Source organism: Bison bison, unplaced genomic scaffold (genome assembly GCF_000754665.1).
Source record: "Bison bison bison isolate TAMUID 2011002044 unplaced genomic scaffold, Bison_UMD1.0 scf7180017864097, whole genome shotgun sequence".
In the NCBI taxonomy this organism is placed as follows: Eukaryota; Metazoa; Chordata; class Mammalia; order Artiodactyla; family Bovidae; genus Bison; species Bison bison.
This window is the reverse complement of record NW_011494669.1, coordinates 1,271,781-1,293,703: the sequence shown is the minus strand read 5'-3', so window position 1 is coordinate 1,293,703 and position 21,923 is coordinate 1,271,781. Positions and strand designations below refer to the sequence as shown.

The 21,923-nt window shown below is 43.6% G+C and overlaps 1 protein-coding gene across 1 annotated transcript; it reads left to right on the top strand.

Moving 5' to 3' along the window:
• The first annotated feature begins 2,930 nt into the window (after window positions 1–2,930).
• Window positions 2,931–20,946, top strand: ACTA2 (actin, alpha 2, smooth muscle, aorta). The gene is made up of 9 exons (XM_010838503.1): window positions 2,931–3,402; window positions 6,702–6,856; window positions 8,208–8,336; window positions 11,278–11,388; window positions 13,695–13,779; window positions 14,156–14,317; window positions 16,101–16,292; window positions 17,855–18,036; window positions 20,654–20,946. Exons 2-9 carry the CDS (start codon window positions 6,728–6,730, stop codon window positions 20,795–20,797), a joined length of 1,134 nt encoding a protein of 377 aa, XP_010836805.1. The 5' UTR covers window positions 2,931–3,402; window positions 6,702–6,727; the 3' UTR covers window positions 20,798–20,946.
• The last annotated feature ends 977 nt before the right edge of the window (window positions 20,947–21,923 follow it).

Here is a 21,923-nt window from a genome sequence, read left to right as displayed (position 1 = left end):
GTACTTCTCATTTATTAACTCTCCGCATCTCACTACCACCTTGTGATAAGATATGATTATTAACCCTGTTTTTCATATAAGAAATCTAAGGGGCAGAGAGACGACACAGAGCTAATGGTGGCTCTAGAACTTAAACTCTGAATCAAAATCCCTCCTGTATTGCTCTAAATTTTTTGCACAGACAGGGACTGAGGGCTGATTTTCACTACATCTCCTCCGTATGCTGCAAGTCTTTGATCTCACATTTAGTGTGCCAAGTGTCTTCTCTTATAGGAAATTCCTTTGAATCTCTCAGATTTTTCAAATAAATGAGAACATTGTGAAAATAAATACCATCTTCTCAGTATTAGCATATCCCCAGAATATCAGCCTACCTTCCCATGTACCTGCGTGCATGCTCAATTGCTTCAATCATGTCCGGCTCTTTGGGACACTATGGATCGTAGCCTCCGAGACTCCTCTGTCCATAGGGATTCTCCAGGCAAGAATACTGGAGTGGGTTACCATGCCCTCCTCCAGCAGATCTTCCCAACGCAGGGATCGAACTCATGGCTCCTGTATCTCCTGCATTGCAGGCAGATTCTTTACCCACTGAACCACCTGGGAAGCCCTTACCTTCCCATCAGTTCAGTTCAGTTCAGTCGCTCAGTTGTGTCTGACTCTTTGCGACCCCATGAATCACAGCATGCGCCAGGCCTCCCTGTCCATCACCAACTCCCGGAGTTCACTCAGACTCACATCCATCGAGTCAGTGATGCCATCCAGCAGGTATCAAATCAAGTTTGCCATAAAAATTTTGATTTTGCTCAAGCAAAGAACAGAACAGAGTCGGGCACACCCATGCAAATGTGGTTAGAATGGCCATTGTGCCAGCGTGGGCGGGATGAGTTTGCTTGGGCTCCTAGGAGGACTCAAGCTTTGGTTCTGAGAATTCCAGAACTCAAATCCAAGAATGAGAGATAGAAAAGATAGCTTGCTCTCATTGAGTCTTCTCAGAAAAATGAATTCTATGAGCTGAACAAAATAGCTAATGATCATGATGAGTCTAGAAAAAACAATTTCAACAAATATTCAACAGCAGCAGAAAATCATTTTCTTTGCCAGACATCCATCTTATGTGGCTGTGAGCCAGCATGGACACAGCCAATTGAAATCTACAGGGTACAGGAGATAAAGATTAATCAAGAAATCATTAGGCAATTATTGAACACTCACTGCTTACTCAGCTCTGGACTAGGCCCCAAAGAGGATTAAAATTGCCCCAGTTCTCTATGAATTTACAGTAAATCATCATTGGATTATGTTACCAAGATGGGGTGTGCTGTTTATAGAATAACACATCTGGAGATGATTCTTGACTGTGCTTATAGCCTGAAATTTATTTTATAGTTTTCCTGAACAGCAACCAAGTCGTCAGACACTACTGTTTTCCTAATTGCTCTGTAGCTCCTTGGATACATGGCTGAAAGCCCCAGAAAAGATCTGGCCTCTTGACTGGGGATTTCTCTGTACACACATCCGTGCTCACCCAGTGCTGCTCTCTCTCACTGATGAGGCCTGGATGGGGTAAACCTCAGACCCAGACAATGAGACCATTTAATTGCTGGGTCAAAAATTTATTTTCAATTACAGGTGCTCCCTCATTAGTGTTGTAAATTTGAAAAGAGAAGGAAAGAAGAAAGGAAGGAAAGAAGGAAGGAAGGCAAACTTGTAAGAAAAATTAAACCTTGAGTCATCGTCTTGTAAGTCTGTTTATGTCATTATATTCTGGTTGCTGTCAGGCCTGTGAATATGCACTACCAGAATCGAGGGAGAAAATGAAGAACCGTAAAAGTGAACATCAAAACTTACTTTCAGTATTTAATAAACATTCACTTCATAAAGCTATCAGGGACTACACAGACACTGCTTGGGACAGAAGTGAGAGGAGGGAGGGTCCTACTGCTACTCAAATTGCCCTCCCAATGAGGAAAATATGAAATTTTTGCTTCACATACTCCCTGTGATTAAAAAAAAAAACAACAACACTGGATATCCCAAATGCCCGATTTTATGTTGTACTGCATAGTCTTCTTCAAGTTTGAACATTCAGACAATTCTGTTTTCTGGTTGCCAGAAACTAGAAACAGTTGACAAATGCTTGAAAATACAGAGAAATCTGTATTTTAGTTATTTAGTCTTAAGCTACAGAAAATTACATAATAGTCAATAGCGCGATTTCTCAAAGATTAATGTGAGTTTCTGTCTGTACCATAAATCAAGTAAGTCAGATAGAGTAACATGAGGGAAGAGCTGGCCACAGCTGTGAAACAGAGACATTCACCTTGGGATTTTTCTCACATGTCAGCAGAAATGCTTATGTATCCATAAAAAAATATTCTGTCATGAATTTAGTCAGAACCGTGGCTTGGTGGAGGGGAGTAGGAAAACGTAAAACCATTGAAGTTATCCATGCCACCTGGGAATGAGAGCTTAGACCAGACTTGTGTTCATTCACTACCTTCCTTGGAGGAATGCCTGGGTCACCCCGTCTGTCTGTCACCTGTCAGGGGGTCGTCAGGGCAAGAGGAGGCCCTCGAAGTGCGTGAGAGCCTTCCCTGAAACACAGGCTTTGCTCTTGGACTGCCTCTGTGACAGGGGCCTGCGTGGACTCTGCTGGAAGGATGACCCTCAGCATGCTGCTACACGGGTCAGGACAAAATAGCAGACACCGCTAATAAACCAGGAACCAAAATGGTTAAGACTGTGCAGACTTGGAAGCGCCTCTGTGAGACATGGGCCCTCCAGCCTGCTCCCCTGCAGTTCCTGCTTCCATTAACACCCCCACAGACTTGACTCACAAACCCAGCGCTGGTGATCCTCACACCATCTCCTTACTTCTGAACCACTGAAGCATCTCTTTGTTCCTTGCAGGCCCCATTTGTGGGAGAACTTTTTAAAGTCCCTACTCCTCAGAGGCTGCTGCTTTCTGTGCTCAGTTCATGAGGAAATGCCCCGAAACGAAACGCTAGCCTGACAGCCGGTTGGCATCTCCTGAGGAATGTGTGAACCGTGCCTGCCTATGCCCCCTGAGGCTCGCTCTGTATCTCTGGGCATTTCAGCAGTTGTTCTGGAGGCTGGGGGTGTTTATCTCCCACAGGCAGCTGAGCTGCCTCCCGTTTCATGAGCAGAGCAGTGGAATGCGGTGGAAGAGACCCAGGCCTCCGGCCACCCAGATTAGAGAGTTTTGTGCTGAGGTCCCTATATGGTTGTGTTAGACTCCACAGAGGGCTTGAGTCCGTCTTTGTTCCTTGTTTGGGAAGCCAGTGGGAGGGGAACAGGCCAAGGGGCTATATAACCCTCCAGCCTTCAGCTTTCCAGAACACCACCCAGAGCGGAGAAGCCCAGCCGAGAACTTTCAGGGTAAGTGGCACCGGCCCAGAGATGTGGCTTAGATTCCAGCAGCTCTGACATTTCCCAGTATAATCAGATGTCATCTATGGAGATTTTAGCCAGACTCACACACTCAGAAATGTTTGAATGAAGATTGTACTACTAACACGATTGTAGCCTTTAGCTATAATTATCTAACCTCAAAAACAAAGCTAAGATGCAGCCTGTGTGAGGGAGGAAGGGGTGAGGAAGATGGAATGAAATCTATGAGTGTCACCTGCAAAATTTGTTTATATTAAACCAGCAGCTCCGGTCTTGCAGTGCATTTCAGAGGTGCAGTCTAGCTGTCTGCAGTCAGCTACATAATGATGTATATTTAGACACTGGAAACTCCAGTATCTGCTTGTGGTTCAGATTTGGTATGGGGATTTTTCACTGGACTGTACTTTGGGTGCAACTGTGGTGTCTTGACAGTGGAGTTTAGAACTGAACAGAGGTTAGCTGCCTAGCCTTTGATATTGGCCCTTTGTGTATTTGCATCTGGGTTCCTCTGGCTCTCATTGGTGGTATCTTCTATGGGAAAGTCTCTTGAGTGTAACTGTGAGCTTGCAGTTCAGGGTATATGCGTCTCCCTTGGTTGGTTTGCAGCAGAGCATAGCAGGAACTCAACTGAATCTTGGTGAGTAAAGAGGGAGGGAGCTGGCGTGCAACTGACAGCTGTTTGCATTTCAGCCTATGGGATGGTTTGCATTTCTCAGCCAGGCGGGACCACGGAGCCAGCCTCGCCACCCCAGGCTGATCTTCACTGTGAATCAGGGTTTGGCAGCTCCGGCCCCGACTGGGGTTTTCACGCTAAGATTTTTCCTTCCATTTTGTGATTCATGACTAAATATGGTTTGTGTTTCAAGACCGTGGAGCTGGGAACTGGAGTGTTCCCCTCCCACTAGCTCCTCATTTTTGGCACAAGATGCACTCCAGTCAGTTGGAGCAAACCCCCCTGACCTGGGTGCCGTTCCAAGAGCAGACATTCTAGTGGGTTTTACCTAATTAGGAAATGCTTTGCTCCAAACCCAGCTGCTCATCAGGTTAGATAAGAGTTGTAAACCATTCAGCCAGCTTCTTTCTGGGGCATACAGATTTCTCTAACGACAGTGCTTGGTTTAGAGATTTTAAGATTCTTCCTAGACATTTTTTTTTTTTTTGTCAAATAAAAGCACATTTACTAAATTTTGGGTTTTTTCCCCCTGCATGTTGAGGGTTCAATCTATTTCTTCTGCAGTGCATTCTGACACTCCCCCAAACCTTTCTTGCCCAAGGAAAGGGTTACTAAAGACGTGTATTCCTGGTGTTCAAACCATCACATTTTCAAAGTCTCCTAATTCTGAATATTTTATCCTGTTTTCAGCTCTTCCTTTTGGTTTGGAAAGTCTGCTTAGCACATCCAGAGAGGGTACTGATCTGGTGCTGGCCACCTCTGACACTTGCCTCAGGCTGCTTCTTCTGCCTCATCTCCCTTAAATTTCTCACCTCTCTCCTTACTTCTTGATCTGCTAGGAAGGAAGCCAAGTCACATGACTGCCAAACACAATTCAGTGCCTGGAAAGGGAAGGGAAGGGTGGGAAAGGAAAGAGTCAGCCACTTATAAGTTACATTTTCTATTCTTACAAGTAGAATCTACAAGTTGAAGATCTCTGTCCTAAGCCTGGAAGTAGTGTGGAAAGGAAACCAAGACTAGAAATAAAAAGATCTGGATAATGATAATAATCACACAATAATTATAATTTAAATTGATAATTTAAAAATAGTATTTACTGAGAATTCATAATGTATATGCCACTATCAATTATTTTATATACTTTAAAATATCTTATCCCCATAAGATTCTATGCACTACACATGGATATTATTGTTCTTTCATAGATGGATAAAGAGACTGATTCAGAGATATTAAATAACTTACTAAATCACATAGCTTCTAAGTGGTGAAACCCACACTCAAATCCAGGCAGTGAGACTCCAGAGTCCAAGACCATAGTCATTGGATGCTATAATCTTTGCTGTCCCAACTTTACCACTTTTGAGATCTGGACAAGTCACTTCAACTCCTTGAGTCTTGATTTCCTTGTCTGTCAGTTGGCAATGATAGCAAGTGTCCTGGATTTTAAGTTATGTCCTCTAAGGTGAGGTTCATGTTTTTTGGCAAATCACTTCCCCTGAGTTTTCTCATTTGTAGAAATGAGGATATTAAACGAAAATGTTCTCTAATAAGCCTTCAATTTCCCAAATCTTTAAGTTGTTACTTTTGCTCCAACCTTCCAAATTTTGCCATGCAATTCAAGCTTAAACGTGGGATATTTAAAATACTGTGTTCTTACTGAAAGAATATATGCTTGATCTATTTAGAAAATATCACAGAACCCAGGGTTTCATGTAAAACACCTAGAATATCCACCACTTCAAAAATAACCCCCATCAACATCTTGGTAAATATGATTAATCTTTTTTCTAGTGCATCACAATACATTTTAATGGGATCATACAACACATACCTCAAGCCTAGTGTTGCATAAGAATGACCCGTAACTTATCCTTTTATTTATATTTCTTAAGGACAATAGAACATTCTACTGCATGATATGTAATTTTTTGGACTCACTCTGCCTAGTTGGACTTAGAGGTTAGCAGTGATTTTTATTAATGGAATGACTGTGACCCCTAAAATTTTAAGCCCCTCCTTAAGACACTTTGATTGGTTCCTCAGGGCTTTAATTTTACCCTTGTGTAAAATTAAAGTCCCCCGGATCCAAAAGAGAATATTCTTTTAAACATTTTTTACATGAAATGTTTCAGTACTTCCAAAATTTCACATGCTGCTCATTCCTCAAAATCTACTTTTTTGGAAAAAAATTTTAATTTATAGCATATCTAGAAAAATATGAGTATGGGTATATACAGACAGCAAATTCTAGGTACTTCATTAACAAATGACGGGTGACTTGTCCCTGTGAGATCAGATCTCGTGGGCCAATATTCCATCTGTGTTCTGCAGTGGTTCATTCCTTCACTTGCTTAGTCAATCTTTAAAGTGCTTATAGCACACGTGATGTTCCTGTGCTGGAGACCTCCTGTATGAATGGACAAGTCTGAATTTAAGATTACGGTCTAATCAAAGTGCTTTGAATTAAATGGTGTGTTAGATAAGAATCAGCAGAGGGCGCTCTAGGAGTACAGAGGAGGAGTCTTAACTCCGGCTGGAAGGTGGGAGTGGTCAGGTAAGCTCCAAGACTGCTGGATCACACCTGCGTTGGCTTCCTCCCTGATCCCTTTAGGACCCTGTGAAGCAGCTCCAGCCGAGATGTGCGAGGAGGAGGACAGCACCGCCTTGGTGTGTGACAATGGCTCTGGGCTCTGTAAGGCCGGCTTTGCGGGGGATGATGCTCCCAGGGCTGTTTTCCCATCTATCGTGGGACGTCCTCGACATCAGGTGAGCAAAATTCTCTCTGAAGCAGAGAGAAACAAAGCCATATAGATTTGGTTCCTCTATGTCTCTGTGTCCATGGATATTCATAGATTGTTGCTCTCTGCCTAGAAATTATGTAACTTTGTTAGAAATGTACTTTTGATGACTGATGTCCAGAGATAAGTGCCCATTTCATATACATTGTTGACAGATTACGTGGTGGGAGACTTTTTTTTTTTTCATAAATCTTTTTTGTCTAAATGTAACCATGGTCATCAGCATCAGAAATATCTATGAGTGATTTGATGTATTCCATAGCTAGTCTATGGAAAGAAGCTACAGTGAAAAGTCAGGTTGCTCATTCTCAAAGAACCTAATGTGAAATGAAAGTAAGCGTTGTTACCCAATGTAATTTTACATCTGTTAGATGTCAACGAAATACATGTGGATAGACATGGTAATTTTACACAACATTATATAGAAAGAAAATATGGATGGCAGCCACAGGGTAAAAGGTGAGAGCTTCATCCCAGAAATTCTCCTTTCACATCAGAAATGTATTTTGCACATTGAGCCTATCTGATTGATATTTAGACTTTTGATCTGGCATCAATTCACAAGAAGACATAATAGAAGCCTTCCCCAGGGAAAGAACTCTGTCTTTTTGTTGAACTTTTACAACCAAGATATTTTGCAAAAATCACTTCTTAAGGAACTATAGGAGCCCCACCTGTTTTGCAATTCTGTCACTCCAATGCAATTTTAAATTTTAGTCATGAGGATTCTTTTTTTCTAAAGATTCATATTAATGACTAAAAAAATACATCCCACTAGTTTAGGCAGATAGGGTAATATTGATCAGTATGATTTTATCTATTAGAAACCAAGTACTGAGTGGTCATTTGTAGAAATAATGCTTTTGCTTATAATGGTTAGATATACTCTTGAGTAGGTGACAGTTCGAAACGTACAGTTTACAGGATTCATGAGAGGCAAAATGCCATTTAGCTAACATGTAAAGTTTTGTATATCCATTCAACAAATAATGATTGAGTGGCAGATACACGCCAGGCAATTTGTCTTAGTGGCAAACAAGACAGATACAATCTTTGCCCTAAGAGAGCTCATGAAGGAACACAGAAGATAAATGACAAAGTCGCCTTACCCTCAAGGTTCTCTGCTATTTGTAGGCCTGTTCAGGCCTGTTTCAAATCACCTAAGGGATGTTTCCTAAGAGCTCAGTAACTATAGGATCAGCGGGTCATTGCTGGTACTGGAAGGACTTTCATTGCAATGATTTAACCCTTTGTGTTTGGACAGTAATCAGTTCACAAGTTCTGAGAGAGGCTGATTTGTAATGTGTTGAACTTTTTAGGGAGTGATGGTGGGAATGGGACAGAAAGACAGCTACGTGGGTGATGAAGCACAAAGCAAAAGAGGAATCCTGACCCTGAAGTACCCGATAGAGCACGGCATCATCACCAACTGGGACGACATGGAAAAGGTACTGGGAGAGGCATGGCTAGTTCCTGTGGCCCGGATCTCAAACGTCTGGCTACTGCTGGGGAAAAGAACAGGCTCACTTTGCCTGATCCTTCTAGATTATTACTAACTGAATTTTTTAAATTCTGAACTTTATTTTAAAAAGCAAATTCCTTGACTACGAGGGTTTATAAACCAATTAGAGGCAGATGGGCTTCCCAGGTGGCGCTCGTGGTGAAGAATCCGCCTGCCAGTGCAGGAGATGCAAGAGATATGGGTTCGATCCCTGGGTGGGGAAGATCCCCTGGAGGAGGAAATGGCAACCCACTCCAGTATTCTTGCCTGGAGAATCTCACGGACAGAGGAGCCTGGTGGGCTGCAGTCCATGGGGTTGAAGAGAGTCGGACACAACTGAGCGACTAAGCGTGGCACAGAGGGAGCTAGCTCTAAAAATGAGAACAGTAGTCCTTTGACAGTGGTGGGAATTATAATCTATTGCTCAGACAACTGGCTTGCCCTCCAAGGACAAGCACTGTATGGGCTTCAAACAGGATAACAAGGGATGGAAGAGCTGGGAAGAGCCTTCACCCACCCACTCCTGAAAGTTTTTCATTAATTTACCCTGAACATTAAAAAAAAAACTAGTTGTTCTTTTTTTTTTTTTTTTTTTCTTTTAGTTTTCTCTGTAGAAAAGGGGCTGTGACATTGTAGATTTTGTACATTCTTAAAATGTCCCTCAACATATTGAAGCACAAGCAACCAACACAAATTTTTAAATAAACAGTTACAAAAAATATCTCCCTGAGTGGCATTAAGTGAAGTCTTTCTCTTCCAGACCCATATAGAAGAGCTAATGAGAAGAGTTAAATCCGAGGATTTTGATGTTTGCTCTTAAGCATCATGGAAACAAAGTGATCAAAGAAAAAGCAGAAGAAATAATGAGAAAGTGACTTAAATTTTTAAATGCGGCAAATATGTTAGAACCAGAAAATCTGGACTTTTATATATCTGTCAGCTCCACACACACAGATACACACACATACTGTCTCTCACGATTTTAAATGAGAATAGTCTTTAAAAGAAAATAATGTTGCTAGAATTTATCAGTGGTAATGCTGAAACCTCTGCTGCTGTACAAAAGAATGTGTTTCATTAGGTTTGCTGAGTCTAAGAGTCTGGATTTGGGTGAGACTGCAGGAGACACTGAGGAGGAGATAAGAATAGCGATGAGAAAATTCTCTTTTAAGACTTTCTCCATGCAGCTGGCAGCATCACAGAAGGGATTCACCTGGACAAAAACAAATGAAGCATACTGTCATTTCTAAAATGTAAAGTGTCTTCTGGAGAGAGAGAGAGAAGAGAGACAGAGTGGGGAGAGATAGAGATTGGTTGGTTTCTAACGATGTTTCAGAGTATCCAGGGTATTCAATGAGATTGGCAGCATTTCTTTTTTTTTTTTTTTAATTTCTTGAGCACTGTGTTGCTTTTACTCCATCAAAGGAGTAGAACTTTCAGGAGTCTCATTTCCTTTCTAGAAACCGCAAATTCAAAACCAAAGAAACTGCAAAAAGATAAAGAATCTTTAAAGTCAATCTAGCTTTTGTTAATGTACAAACTTTCACTAGCAGTTCTTGTTTTTATTTTGTTTCAATTCTGAATGAATTTAATATTTCAGGCACTACTGGAGAATTTGGGGGCTTTTAAAAATAATTAATCACCTGAACTCTTTTCACAACAGTTTGTTTTTTATGGCATCCAGGGTTAAAAAGGATGCTTACAGAGAACTCTACTCAATATTCTACAATAATCTATATGGGAAGAGAATTTGAAAAAGACTTTTCAGTATAACTGAATCACTTATCAGTACACCTGAAACTAATACAATATTGTAAATTGACTATACTCCAATATAAAATAAAAATTAAATTACAAAAAGAAACAGCTCAAAAAATAAAAATAAAGCGCATGCTTAACCATGAAGCAAACACAAGCATATTCAAAGTACATCGTGCTAGAAACAGGCACTGGCTTTTTGGGGAAACACCTGAAGGCCAAGGTCTGTCCATGAATGAAACGTCCAGTGTGTGCCAACCAGGGTAGGCGTCTTTCAACCCTGGGGAGCAAAAAGAGGAATGGAGGGGTGGAAAAATGCCCTTAAATATTAAAAATAACCATTAGGTTTTCAGACCTGCTTCATTCATCCATTCATATATTCATTCATTTGTTCTTTTACTTGCTACACTAAGTCACCTGCCCATGAATATTAATTAAAGTGGGGGCTTCCCTGGTGGCTCAGCAGTAAAGCTTCTGCTTGCAATGCAGGAGACACGAGAGACATGGGTTTGATCCCTGGCTCAGGCAGGTCCCCTGGAGGAGGAAATGGAAACCCACTCCAGTATTCTTGCCAGGAAAATCCTGTGGCTAGAGGAGCCTGGTGGGCTACAGTCCATGGGCTTGCAAAGGGTTGGACACAACTCAGTGAGCACCAGTGGGTAAAGAAGATATAGTTGAATAACGGCAGCATTTGCTCTGGGCCAGGTACTGGGCTAAATATTAATTCCAGGGTTCCCTGATTTTAGTCTCACAAAGACATGAATCATTTTTATATTCCCCATGAAGAGATTGTTGCAGGGAAGGGTTAAAATTTGCCTACACTCATATAACCAAGAAGTGCTTAAGCCAGGATTTGAACCCAGGTTTCACTCCAGAGCCTATGTCCCTAACCACCACCCTTTCCTGCCTCGTAGACCTGGGCTTGGGTTTTTGCTCATTCACTTACTGGGTGTGAATTCTCAGGGAAGTTCTTTGTAGTCTTTAAGCTTGAGTCTCTGCACCTGTAAACATGCAGGCACGTAATGAGCCCTTGTGTTTGGACCTGGTTTCACGTGCTCCTTCTGGCCCCTTTTCGAGGGCTGTCGTGCCTCTGCTGCGCCTCATTGCTGTGCTTCTCCTTGGTCCCCTAGATCTGGCACCACTCTTTCTACAACGAGCTTCGTGTTGCCCCTGAAGAGCATCCAACCCTTCTCACCGAGGCGCCCCTGAACCCCAAGGCCAACCGGGAGAAAATGACCCAGGTAAATACCACTCTAGGACCCAGCACTTTGGGGCTTGGAGGACGTCCTTGAAGGGGGTTGTACAGAATAGCAGATAAAAGGCCCACCCAACAGTCCACTCACAGGCTGACAACTTTCCTGGATTCCCAAGGCCACGGGCATCAGACATCCTTACTGCAGGAATGGCCCCTTGGCTCCAAGAGCAATAGGAAACTGTCCAGATTTAACTGAAAAGGCCACATGTTTAGGTTTAAAGCTTCTAAGGAGAAGTCATTTCAAAGTGCAGGATAACATACAATGGAGAATTTTGCTCCTAGAGTCAGATCCCAGTTTGAAGATTCGATATGTCACTTATCAGCTGTGTGACTTTAAAATATCCACTTAATTTTCATAGACTCAGTTTCCTTGTCCATATGCTGAGAATAATATTAGTACTATATTTTTCAAACGATTTGAAGATTAATGAGACAAATGCTAAATGTGTTTCATGGTACCTGGTATGATAAACACTAAACAGGTATTTATTATTATCTTTATTGTGACTTTCTGAAGCTCAGAGATTTTGGAACAGGAGACTATCTATTCCATCATCCAGACAAAGTTTCCAGTTTGGATGAGCTGCTTAATAAATACACCTAGTGTCAACTTCATGCTTGTTATGGTTAAGCACTAGGCTAAGCATTTTATACAGATTGTCTCTTTAAATCTTAACTTAAAGCATGAGCTATTATTATCCTAATAATATAAATGAAGGCTTCCCTGGTGGCTTAGTCAGTAAAGAATCTTGCCTGCAATTCAGGAGACCCAAGTTCTATTCCTGGGTCAGGAAGATCCCCTGGAGAAGGAAATAGTAACCCTCTCCAGTATTCTTGCCTGGAAAATCCCATGGACAAAGGAGCCTGGTGGGCTATATACTCCATAGGGTTGTAAGAGTCAGACTAAGCAACTAAACCACGACCAATATAAGTGAAGAATTTGAGACTTCAGTACATTAGGTGATGGTCCCAAGGTCACATAGTTAGAAGTGTCAGAGCTTGGATTTGGCCCACAATCTTTTGACCTCAAAGAATAATAAACATAAACACTGCAAAGCCTTTTTCTTGGAAGAGCTCTGGATGCCTCATCAACACACTAGCAGCTGTTCTCTGCAGGGGAACATCTGTGTGTCTGGAAAGGACTCATGACGCAAGAGATGCTGTTTCTTAAGGGAGCTTTTTTCCCAGTGAATGGTAAAAACGAATAGTTGGGAATTATGGCCGTCTAACAAACTATGCTCAGAGAAGGCAATGGCAACCCACTCCAGTGCTCTTGCCTGGAAAATCCCATGGATGGAGGAGCCTGGTAGGCTGCAGTCCATGGGGTCACTAAGAGTCAGACACGACCGAGCGACTTCACTTTCACTTTTCACTTTCACGCCTTGGAGAAGGAAATGGCAACCCACTCCAGTGTTCTTGTCTGGAGAATCCCAGGGATGGGGGAGCCTGGTGGGCTGCCATCTGTGGGGCACAGAGTCGGACACTACTGAAGCAACTTAGCAGCAGCAGCAGCAGCTGCAGCAGCAAACTATACTAGATGTTTACTCTGGTTAATAGACCAGAGAGGGTTTTGCAGATGGAGAGATGGAGGCCTATGGGCCTCTCCATGGGCACACATTTCCAACACGTGACCTGGAGGGGCTCTGGTGCTAACTATGCTCTGGACGGCATGAACCGCCACATCAACATTCATATCTGGTTCTCTGTTACCAGCAGGCAGTTCTTTTCTTCCAGCAATCAGGACTCCTTCACTGCAGCTAGAATGGCCTCAGACTCTAGGGCTGACATTGACACAGCAACTACAGAAAAAAGTTGAACAGATTAAATGGAATCTCAGACAGATCACAGAATGGGGTTCATCTCAACCAGTCTGAGCTTCAGTGGTTTAGGCTCCGTGCTTTCACTGTTCAGGGCCTGGGTTCGATCCCTGGTTGGGGAACAAAGATCCCACAGGCCGCCCACATTAGTCAGTTGTTAGTTTGGTGAATTCTCCGGGTCACGTTCAAGTCAGGGCCAGGACCAGAAACTAGACCCTCCTAATACCTGGCTGGTCATGTGTGCACACTGTCCCTTCCACCCGCCATGACACCAGGTCACCGGTATGGTGGTCTCTCCATTTACACCTTCCTTTCTCCTTGACCAGTAACCAAGGCTTCTCTGACCCTCCTTTACCTTAGTTTCCTCTGCCCAGAACCAGGCGGGCCCATCTGCAGTCATCAACAAGATGCTCTCTTGTGCATGCTTGATGATACTGGCAGCATCATTAACTCATCTCTTTGGCTTGCTTTGCAGATTATGTTTGAGACTTTCAATGTCCCAGCCATGTATGTGGCTATTCAGGCGGTGCTGTCCCTCTACGCCTCTGGACGCACAACTGGTAGGTGGCTGGGCCGGGTGAAGGCCCTGGTTGAGTACACCATCAGTTACAGGATCGAATGGTTTATAAACGTGTGTGTTGTGATGGACTGGGGGTATTTAGAATTGACAGAGTTAATTCCCACCCCTTGAGGGCTTCTTCTCTCCTTTGAAAATAAGCCCTTTAACTTGTATTTCCAGGAGGACTTCTATTGTTTCCCTCTTCCTGTTTTTTTGTCTCTTTTCTTTTCTTTACCTAGCCCTGCCTCAACTCTCTTTTCCTATCAAATGCCTTCCTTCCTTTCAAATAAAAGGGTTAGAAATTCCCCTTCTACTAGACCAGTAAGTGATCATACACCAGCTCCCCTGGTGACTTGTCGTGCACAACTGTCCCCCAGGCATTGTGCTGGACTCTGGAGATGGTGTCACCCACAACGTGCCCATCTATGAGGGCTACGCCCTGCCCCACGCCATCATGCGTCTGGACCTGGCTGGCCGAGATCTCACCGACTACCTCATGAAGATCCTGACCGAGCGAGGCTATTCCTTCGTGACCACCGGTGAGGCCTGAGGGACATAAAGGGAGGGGTCATTGGGGCGGGGTGTTCTTCCCTGACCTGGTGACTATCTGAGAAAACAGTGGGAGGGAGCCTTGCAGACAGCGAGACCTGACTCTAATGCCCAGGGCAAAGCTCTGACTATTTTGCTATGTGTAACCACAAAAGGATTGCGCCATTTCCTTACCACAAAATGATTACACCATTTCCTTGAGAAGAATAGTTTTAACCATCAGGTATTATGAGCTTGTCAGAGTTGCATTATTTGAACATTTTTAATCCCTTCCATTCACACACAGAGACTGAAAATAGGGGAGGAATTGGGAGATGGAGATCGACATATATACACTCCTGATACTATGTGGAAAGTAGATAACTAGTGAGAACCTACTGTATAGCAAAGGGAACTCTACTTGATACTCCACCGTGACCTGAATAGGAAGGAATCCAGAGAGAAAGAGCACATTATATGTGTATGTATAGCTGAATCACTTTGCTGTGCAGTAGAAACTAATACAACATTGTAAAGCAACTATACTCCAAAAAAATTAATATGAAAAGAGCCTGAAAATAGTATGGCATGGTGATTGGCAGTCTTTGGAAACATCTTGACAGGGCTTGGGTCCCAGTTCTGCTGCTCACTAACTGTGTGACCTGGGACAAGATGCCCAAGTCCACTAAGCCACAGGCTGTCTGTAAAATGGGAGCAATCATTTACTTTCTCACCAAGGATGTTGGGAGTAGTAAATGTGATCATGGAATTCCTGGTCCTGAGGAAGCATGAGATACTTACTTGTTAGGGATTAGTAATACCAACCCAGCAGGCAATGACATGTTTGTCTTCCGACTAAACTGGTACCCTTGGTCTCTCTCTATAAGAGGCAGAGGCAGAGAGTCCTAGAGACATCAGGACGACCTCAGCGCCCTTGACCCTGGCTGCCTGCCCTTCCCTGGCCAATTTGCTCTTGTCCAAATGTTCAGGTTTTTGGACATGCCCAAGACTTATCCTAGACTCCAGACTTGAGCCCTGACAATTTAAAAATCTCCTTCTGGAATAGAGAGTTGAATGAATTCTGACCCTTCTCTGCCCTCTCTGAGGAATTCCAAGAAGCCTCCAAAAAGTTCCCAGGGGCCTGGGTAAAACCAATAGTTTAGAACTTCAGAGGACAGGAGTCAGAAAAGGGTCTGCCCACCCACTTCTTCCATGCACCACTGGGACCTTCTCTACCGGGACTGGTCCTGAGCCTCTTTCTGGAAGGTGATGAGTTTTCCAAGGACTTGAGTTGGGATCCACCCAGGTCAGACAACATGGGTCTTCAGAGCTTTTTAAAACTGTAGGTGCTTCTAAGGGACTGTTTCGGCATGAATCTTCCTGGTCAACTGAAAATCCAATATAACAAACCGTTATATAACAGATATAACATATAACATATATATATATGTTATATATGATATATATAACATATAACAGAGTCATTAATTAATCATGCAAAAAGTTAACGTCCAAAAGGATTCCTGCGCTTTGTCTGTCGCTAGCCAGCTCATTTTCATTCTACCATGCACTGTCCGGACATTATCTGCTTAGAAGTTTCTCTGTGGGAAGCACTTTGCTGGGAACAGAAGTGGTTCCCTAATGGACCTATAATTTAATTGTCCTCACGGGTTTGGGGTTGCAGAATAGAATATACACTTTCAGGGAGAAACCTGTAAGTACTGTAGGGCAGGTGGATTTTTACCACCTGTGCAAATCTCAAGGTTGGCCACCATGTTTGTGTCTCATTGACAGCTGAGCGTGAGATTGTCCGGGACATCAAGGAGAAACTGTGCTATGTAGCCCTGGACTTTGAGAATGAGATGGCCACTGCCGCATCCTCCTCCTCCCTCGAGAAGAGCTATGAGCTGCCTGATGGGCAGGTGATCACCATCGGGAATGAGCGTTTCCGCTGCCCTGAGACCCTGTTCCAGCCCTCGTTCATCGGTAGGCAGCACACCCGGGAAGAGCACCCTCCCCTCCTTCCACCAGCCGGTCTCAGCCCCCAGCTCCCTTCTGCGTGTGGCAACATGTGACAGGGGCCAAAAGGGCACCTCTGAGCCAGGACAAGGGAAAGAATGTCACGTTTTTAAAGTGAGAAGACATAAAGAAGCCATGAAAGGAGTTTTCTTTTTAAGAAAACATTGTCTAGGTTGTAGTCTAGCTGAAGCATTCTTGGTGCATGGTTTATGGTGAAAGAATCAGATACTGTCCATGCGTAGGAGACAGCGGAGCCACCGGAAGGATGGGTTGAATGCTGAGTCTGGAAATAACAGGGGAAAAGAAAATTGGAGATGTCCGTTCCTACATTAGCATTGACCTTGGGAGACAGGTTCGCATAGTTGTTTATAGAGAGGTGAGCCTGGGTGTGAATCTTAGTTCTCCTTTCATAATGTTGCCTCCTGGAGCCTCATCTGTAAAATGTCTTCATTTGTAAAAAGTGTCCTCATCTTTAAAATGAGATGTGTGGGGGCGGGGGCACTAAGTGCACTCCATGCTGATTGGATGTTCAGTTCAGTTCAGTCGCTCAGTCGTGTCTGACTCCGTGCAACCCCATGGACCGCAGCACGCCAGGCCTCCCTGTCCATCACCAACTCCTGGAGTTTACCCAAACTCATACTGGCAGTAATCCATTACTAAGCATGATTAGTAGTACATCATAAAACTGTAAAAGATGAAGAGCCATCTGGAGGTTCTTTTCAAAAGACCCATGTCAGAAATTAACAAGAAATTCAGACAAAAAAAATCAAGGTTGAAGAAAAATGAGTCTTTGTCCAAATAAAATGAAACCTATTTCGAATGTTCCAGCACCATTTAGCTTTGAGGGGTGAGAACAAGACAGCAGTCAAGGAGAGATTTGGGAGTTCTGAGCAACAGCTGGGAGAAGGCAATGGCACCCCACTCCAGTACTCTTGCCTGGAAAATCCTATGGACGGAGGGCCTGGTGGGCTGCAGTTCATGGGGTTGCTAAGAGTCGGACACGACTGAACGACTTCACTTTTACTTTTCACTTTAATGCATTGGAGGAGGAAATGGCAACCCACTCCAGTGTTCTTGCCTGGAGAATCCCAGGGACGGGGGAGCCTGGTGGGCTGCCGTCTATGGGGGTCGCACAGAGTTGGACACGACTGAAGCGACTTAGCAGCACCAGCAGCAGAGCAACAGCTGTGGCATTAGCTCAGCCTGGGACCTTCTCAAGGCTTTGGGAATTTGAAGGCTTTGCTTTTTATTTGAATCATTTATAGTAGAGAGTCTATTAAGACTGAGGACTGTGATACTGTAGCCTCTCACCCTTCCAGAGATGCCGAAGCAGGGCTTCTTCCCTAGACAAATGGTAGGAGGACCTGGGACATTTCAAGTGTCTTTCAGTCCTGAGATGGTGGCAGCTAGAGCATTGTGCCTGCCAAGCTGTGGTCTAGTGTAAGATCATCCAGTTGCTCATACCAACTTCCATGTCAGCCTGGGTTTTCTTTATCACCCAAGGACCACAACCTGTGTCTCTTTTCCAGGGATGGAGTCTGCTGGCATCCACGAGACCACGTACAACAGCATCATGAAGTGTGATATTGATATCAGGAAGGACCTCTATGCTAACAACGTCCTCTCCGGGGGTACCACCATGTACCCCGGCATTGCTGACCGCATGCAGAAGGAGATCACGGCCCTGGCCCCCAGCACCATGAAGATCAAGGTAAAGCTCTGTGACAGACCCTTATAGCTGCTGGCAATGCCAAGCTTATAACCAGAAGTGAGGGATTCTGCAGAGGCTGCATCTTGGTTGCATACACTTATGGGTCTTAGAGCTAGGCGGTGGGTAAAAGTCCTCAAGTACCATCCTTTAAAGGGTCTAAGTCAGTTCCATTCATAGAGGAGTTGAATTATCTTGTACAAAGTTTAATCAATACTTATCCATGTCAGTCGGCTACTTTCAGCGGACGCAGGAAAAGGTCAATAGAGCCACTCATGTGCCCATATCTCATTGAAATACACAATACGTTGTTTTTCCTCATCACGAAAGTGGTGCATCTCATGTATAGAACATTATAAACATTACAGGTGAGCCAGACCTTTCTAAACAGGTATAAATCCTGTAGATTGAGTAGTATACTCCTCTTTCAGTACTAAATGTGATTCCATCTCGGCAGCCAGGAATTGGAACTTTATCTTCATCTCTCTTTCTGATGCACCTTTTGAAATGAGTGCTCCAAACTGCAGCATGACCCCAGGATGGCCAAACTCACTCCCTGAGCCAGCAGGACCCTTACACTGTGTGCGTTTTGAGTCAGTCAGAGGAACTCAGATTAAAAGGCTATCATTCTTTGGAGGCAAGCTAACATGTGGCCGGTGACTTCGCAAAGGCTACTGTTACTCTGAAATCAGGAGGCCAGGCTGGGACCCTCTGATCCATGTCCCAGGGAGCGGGAGAAAGGGCACTCGGGGTGCAGTTCACACGCACGAGAGCTATTCAGACAAGTTCTCTGTTATTTGCGCTCCCGTCTCTTTTTTTAAGGAAAGAGTCTGCAGCTAACATAACAGGGTGTGCTAGACTGAAGCACACTCTCTCTCCACATCACAGGCGAGGAGGGACTGTGGGGTGAGAGGAGAGAGCCTGTTTTCTGAGGATTTGTGTTCCTCGGATGATAGACACCCAGCCAGAGTTGGGTAGTTTCTAGTTTTCCAGCCTTGGAGTCTTGAATAGAAATGAGTGTAGAATTTTGAGCTCCAGTGTGGTGAGAGCAAACCATTGAAAACCTGGGACAGTAAGGTGGTGACATTATGGGAAATTGAAACTGAATGGGGTTGGGGGGTGGTCTGTGGGGATTCTGTACTGTCTGTACCACTCGTATGTAAATCTAAAAGTATCTAAAACTGAAAGGTTATTTCTAAAACAAAACAGAAAGAAAAACACCTGGGAGAGGTCCTGGTTTGCATATTGGGTCTTACTTGTACCAGTCGGTGTGACCAAGGTGAAGTACTTAAACCTCGCTCAGTTTGTTTCCTCATTAGAATACGGGACAGATTCCGTCCTTATTCTTCAAGGTAGTTATGAAGATTAAATGAGATAGTACATGTAAAATGCTGGGCAAAGTGCTTGGCAGATAGTAAGTTCTCAGTAAATATCAGCCCCTTGCATTAAAAATAAATGTTCAACCAGAGCTCAAGGAATAAAGAGAAATTAAACCCTTTCACCACAGTTTCAGAAATACCTTATCTATTGGTCAATATTTATTTCTACCTAAGTATCCAAGTCTGATGTGGAATTTAGACTTACTCAACTCTAGCTATATTTAGAACCAGAGAGCAGAGATCAAGGTAGATATACCCTTGTTCTGAATCACTGCTCTTTGGGCCTAAACCATTCATTGATTTAAGAAACGTCAGCATGTCCTTGCGTGCCAGGCCGGTTCATGCAGGTAGGGCCAGCCAGTGCAAGCTTAGCTGAGACCTATCCCAGGGGAATCTTCATCCCACCAACAATGGATCCCTCAGTGTTAAACAGTGCCTCTTGGTAGACTTAATCAGGTCTGACAGTAAGTTCTTATATGGCCAGAAATTCTGACACCGTTAAAAGTTCCCCTGGAAGTTGCTGGTGTTTGTGTCCACAGAGCGAATGTGTTGTGCTGAGCTCTGAAGAACAGCTGATAGGAATCAGGGACAATGTCAGGGCTTAAGTGGAGGTTATGCAGAATTGGGGGCCAGCTTTCCATTTGCCTGATAGTAGGCATCACCGACTCGATGGACATGAGTCTGAGTGAACTCCAGGAGTTGGTGATGGACAGGGAGGCCTGGTGTGCTGCGATTCATGGGTTGCAAAGAGTCGGACACGACTGAGCGACTGAACTGAACTGAACTGAGGCTGAATGAAGCTGAAGTGTCAGAAGTTTTGGAGTAGATTGTTTATCAGCAGTCCCCAACCTTTTTGGCATCAGAGACTGGTTTTGTGGAAGACGATTTTTTCCACGGACTGGGGGTTAGGGGATGGTTTCGGGATGATTCAAGTGCATTTATTGTGCGCTTTATTTCTGGTGTTGTTACATCAGCTCCACCTCAGACCATCAGGCATTAGATCCCGAGGGTTAGTGACCCCTGGTATAAAAGGAAGCCGGGAAATCAAAGGTGCTGATTGAAGAATCTATAAATCCACAACTATTCACACCCCATGGGTTAGGGTCCAGTTTCAGCATCTAACAGCCAAGACTGTCCCCAAGGCCCAGGAAAGTTCAGCCGGGGCCACAAATCCTGACGATGCTGGAAACCCCAGTTCCCCTCCTAGTGCACTAATGGTCCTTTCTCATCCTGACCAACAGATCATCGCCCCTCCCGAGCGCAAATACTCTGTCTGGATTGGTGGCTCCATCCTGGCCTCTCTGTCCACCTTCCAGCAGATGTGGATCAGCAAACAGGAGTACGACGAGGCTGGGCCATCCATCGTCCACCGCAAATGTTTCTAAGACACTCCCTGCTCTCTTGTCTGTCTCTAGTACACACTGTGAATGTTCTGTGGAATAATGCCTTCAATTCTTTTTCAAATCATTCCTAGCCCAAGCTCTGACTCGTTACCTATGTGTTTTTTAATAAATCTGAGATATGGTACCTGTAATCTGTAGCCTTGGCTTCGGATCAGCATCAGGCTGATCATGTTGATTTGGTTAGACTGACCTCACCTGTTATGGAGTGGCTCCCTCTAGTGGTGCATCTAGGGACATGACAACCAGGGTGTGTAAGTTTCCCAGGAAAGGCTACAATTACATTAAGGTGAGAAGTGCCAACTAATGCTGTACCAGGAAAAATGTGAAGATACACAGGAGATAAACATAAACATGGATTAAAGTGTATCAATAGGATAGTGCATACTGACTTCACAACCTGATAAGTCATTATATAACTTTGCTCTCTATAACCGCCTGACTGATAGCCTGTGTACACATACATACATATATTATACATATATATGACTTTTTATATATGAGATATTAAACTTGGATATATATATTTTAAAAAGTGTGACTTCTAAGTTTACCAGGGGAAATACAGATTTTTAAAAAACAGAAACACCGCTAAAATCTTACTACACATCTAAAGCATCTGTTTCCCTTCTCCTGATCAATACCTGTCTCTGAAAATGATACTACAGATACATTCAGGCTGGAAGGGATGGGAAAAATAACCATACTTTGCGAGCACTACCGGTGTCAGTCATCACACTAAGGGGTTTACACATGTCTCCACTCATTTGTTCTTCAGAACTCTTTGGGCCCATTTTATTTTGACATTAATTTTTTATTGAAATATATTGAAATATATTTGATTTACAATGTGTTAGTTTCAGATGTACATCAAAGTGATTCCATTATGCACACAAATGTATCTGTTCTTTTTCAGATTCTTTTCGCTTATAGGTTATTACAAAATATTGAGTATAGCTCCCTGTGCTGCACAGTAGGTCCTTGTTAGTTATCTGCTTTACATGTAGCAGTGTGTGTGTGTTAATCCTAAAGATTTTATAGAGAGAAAAACAGCAGTTGTTCCCTTAATATCAAATCATATAGGAGAGCTGCCAACTTCTCTTTTACTCGT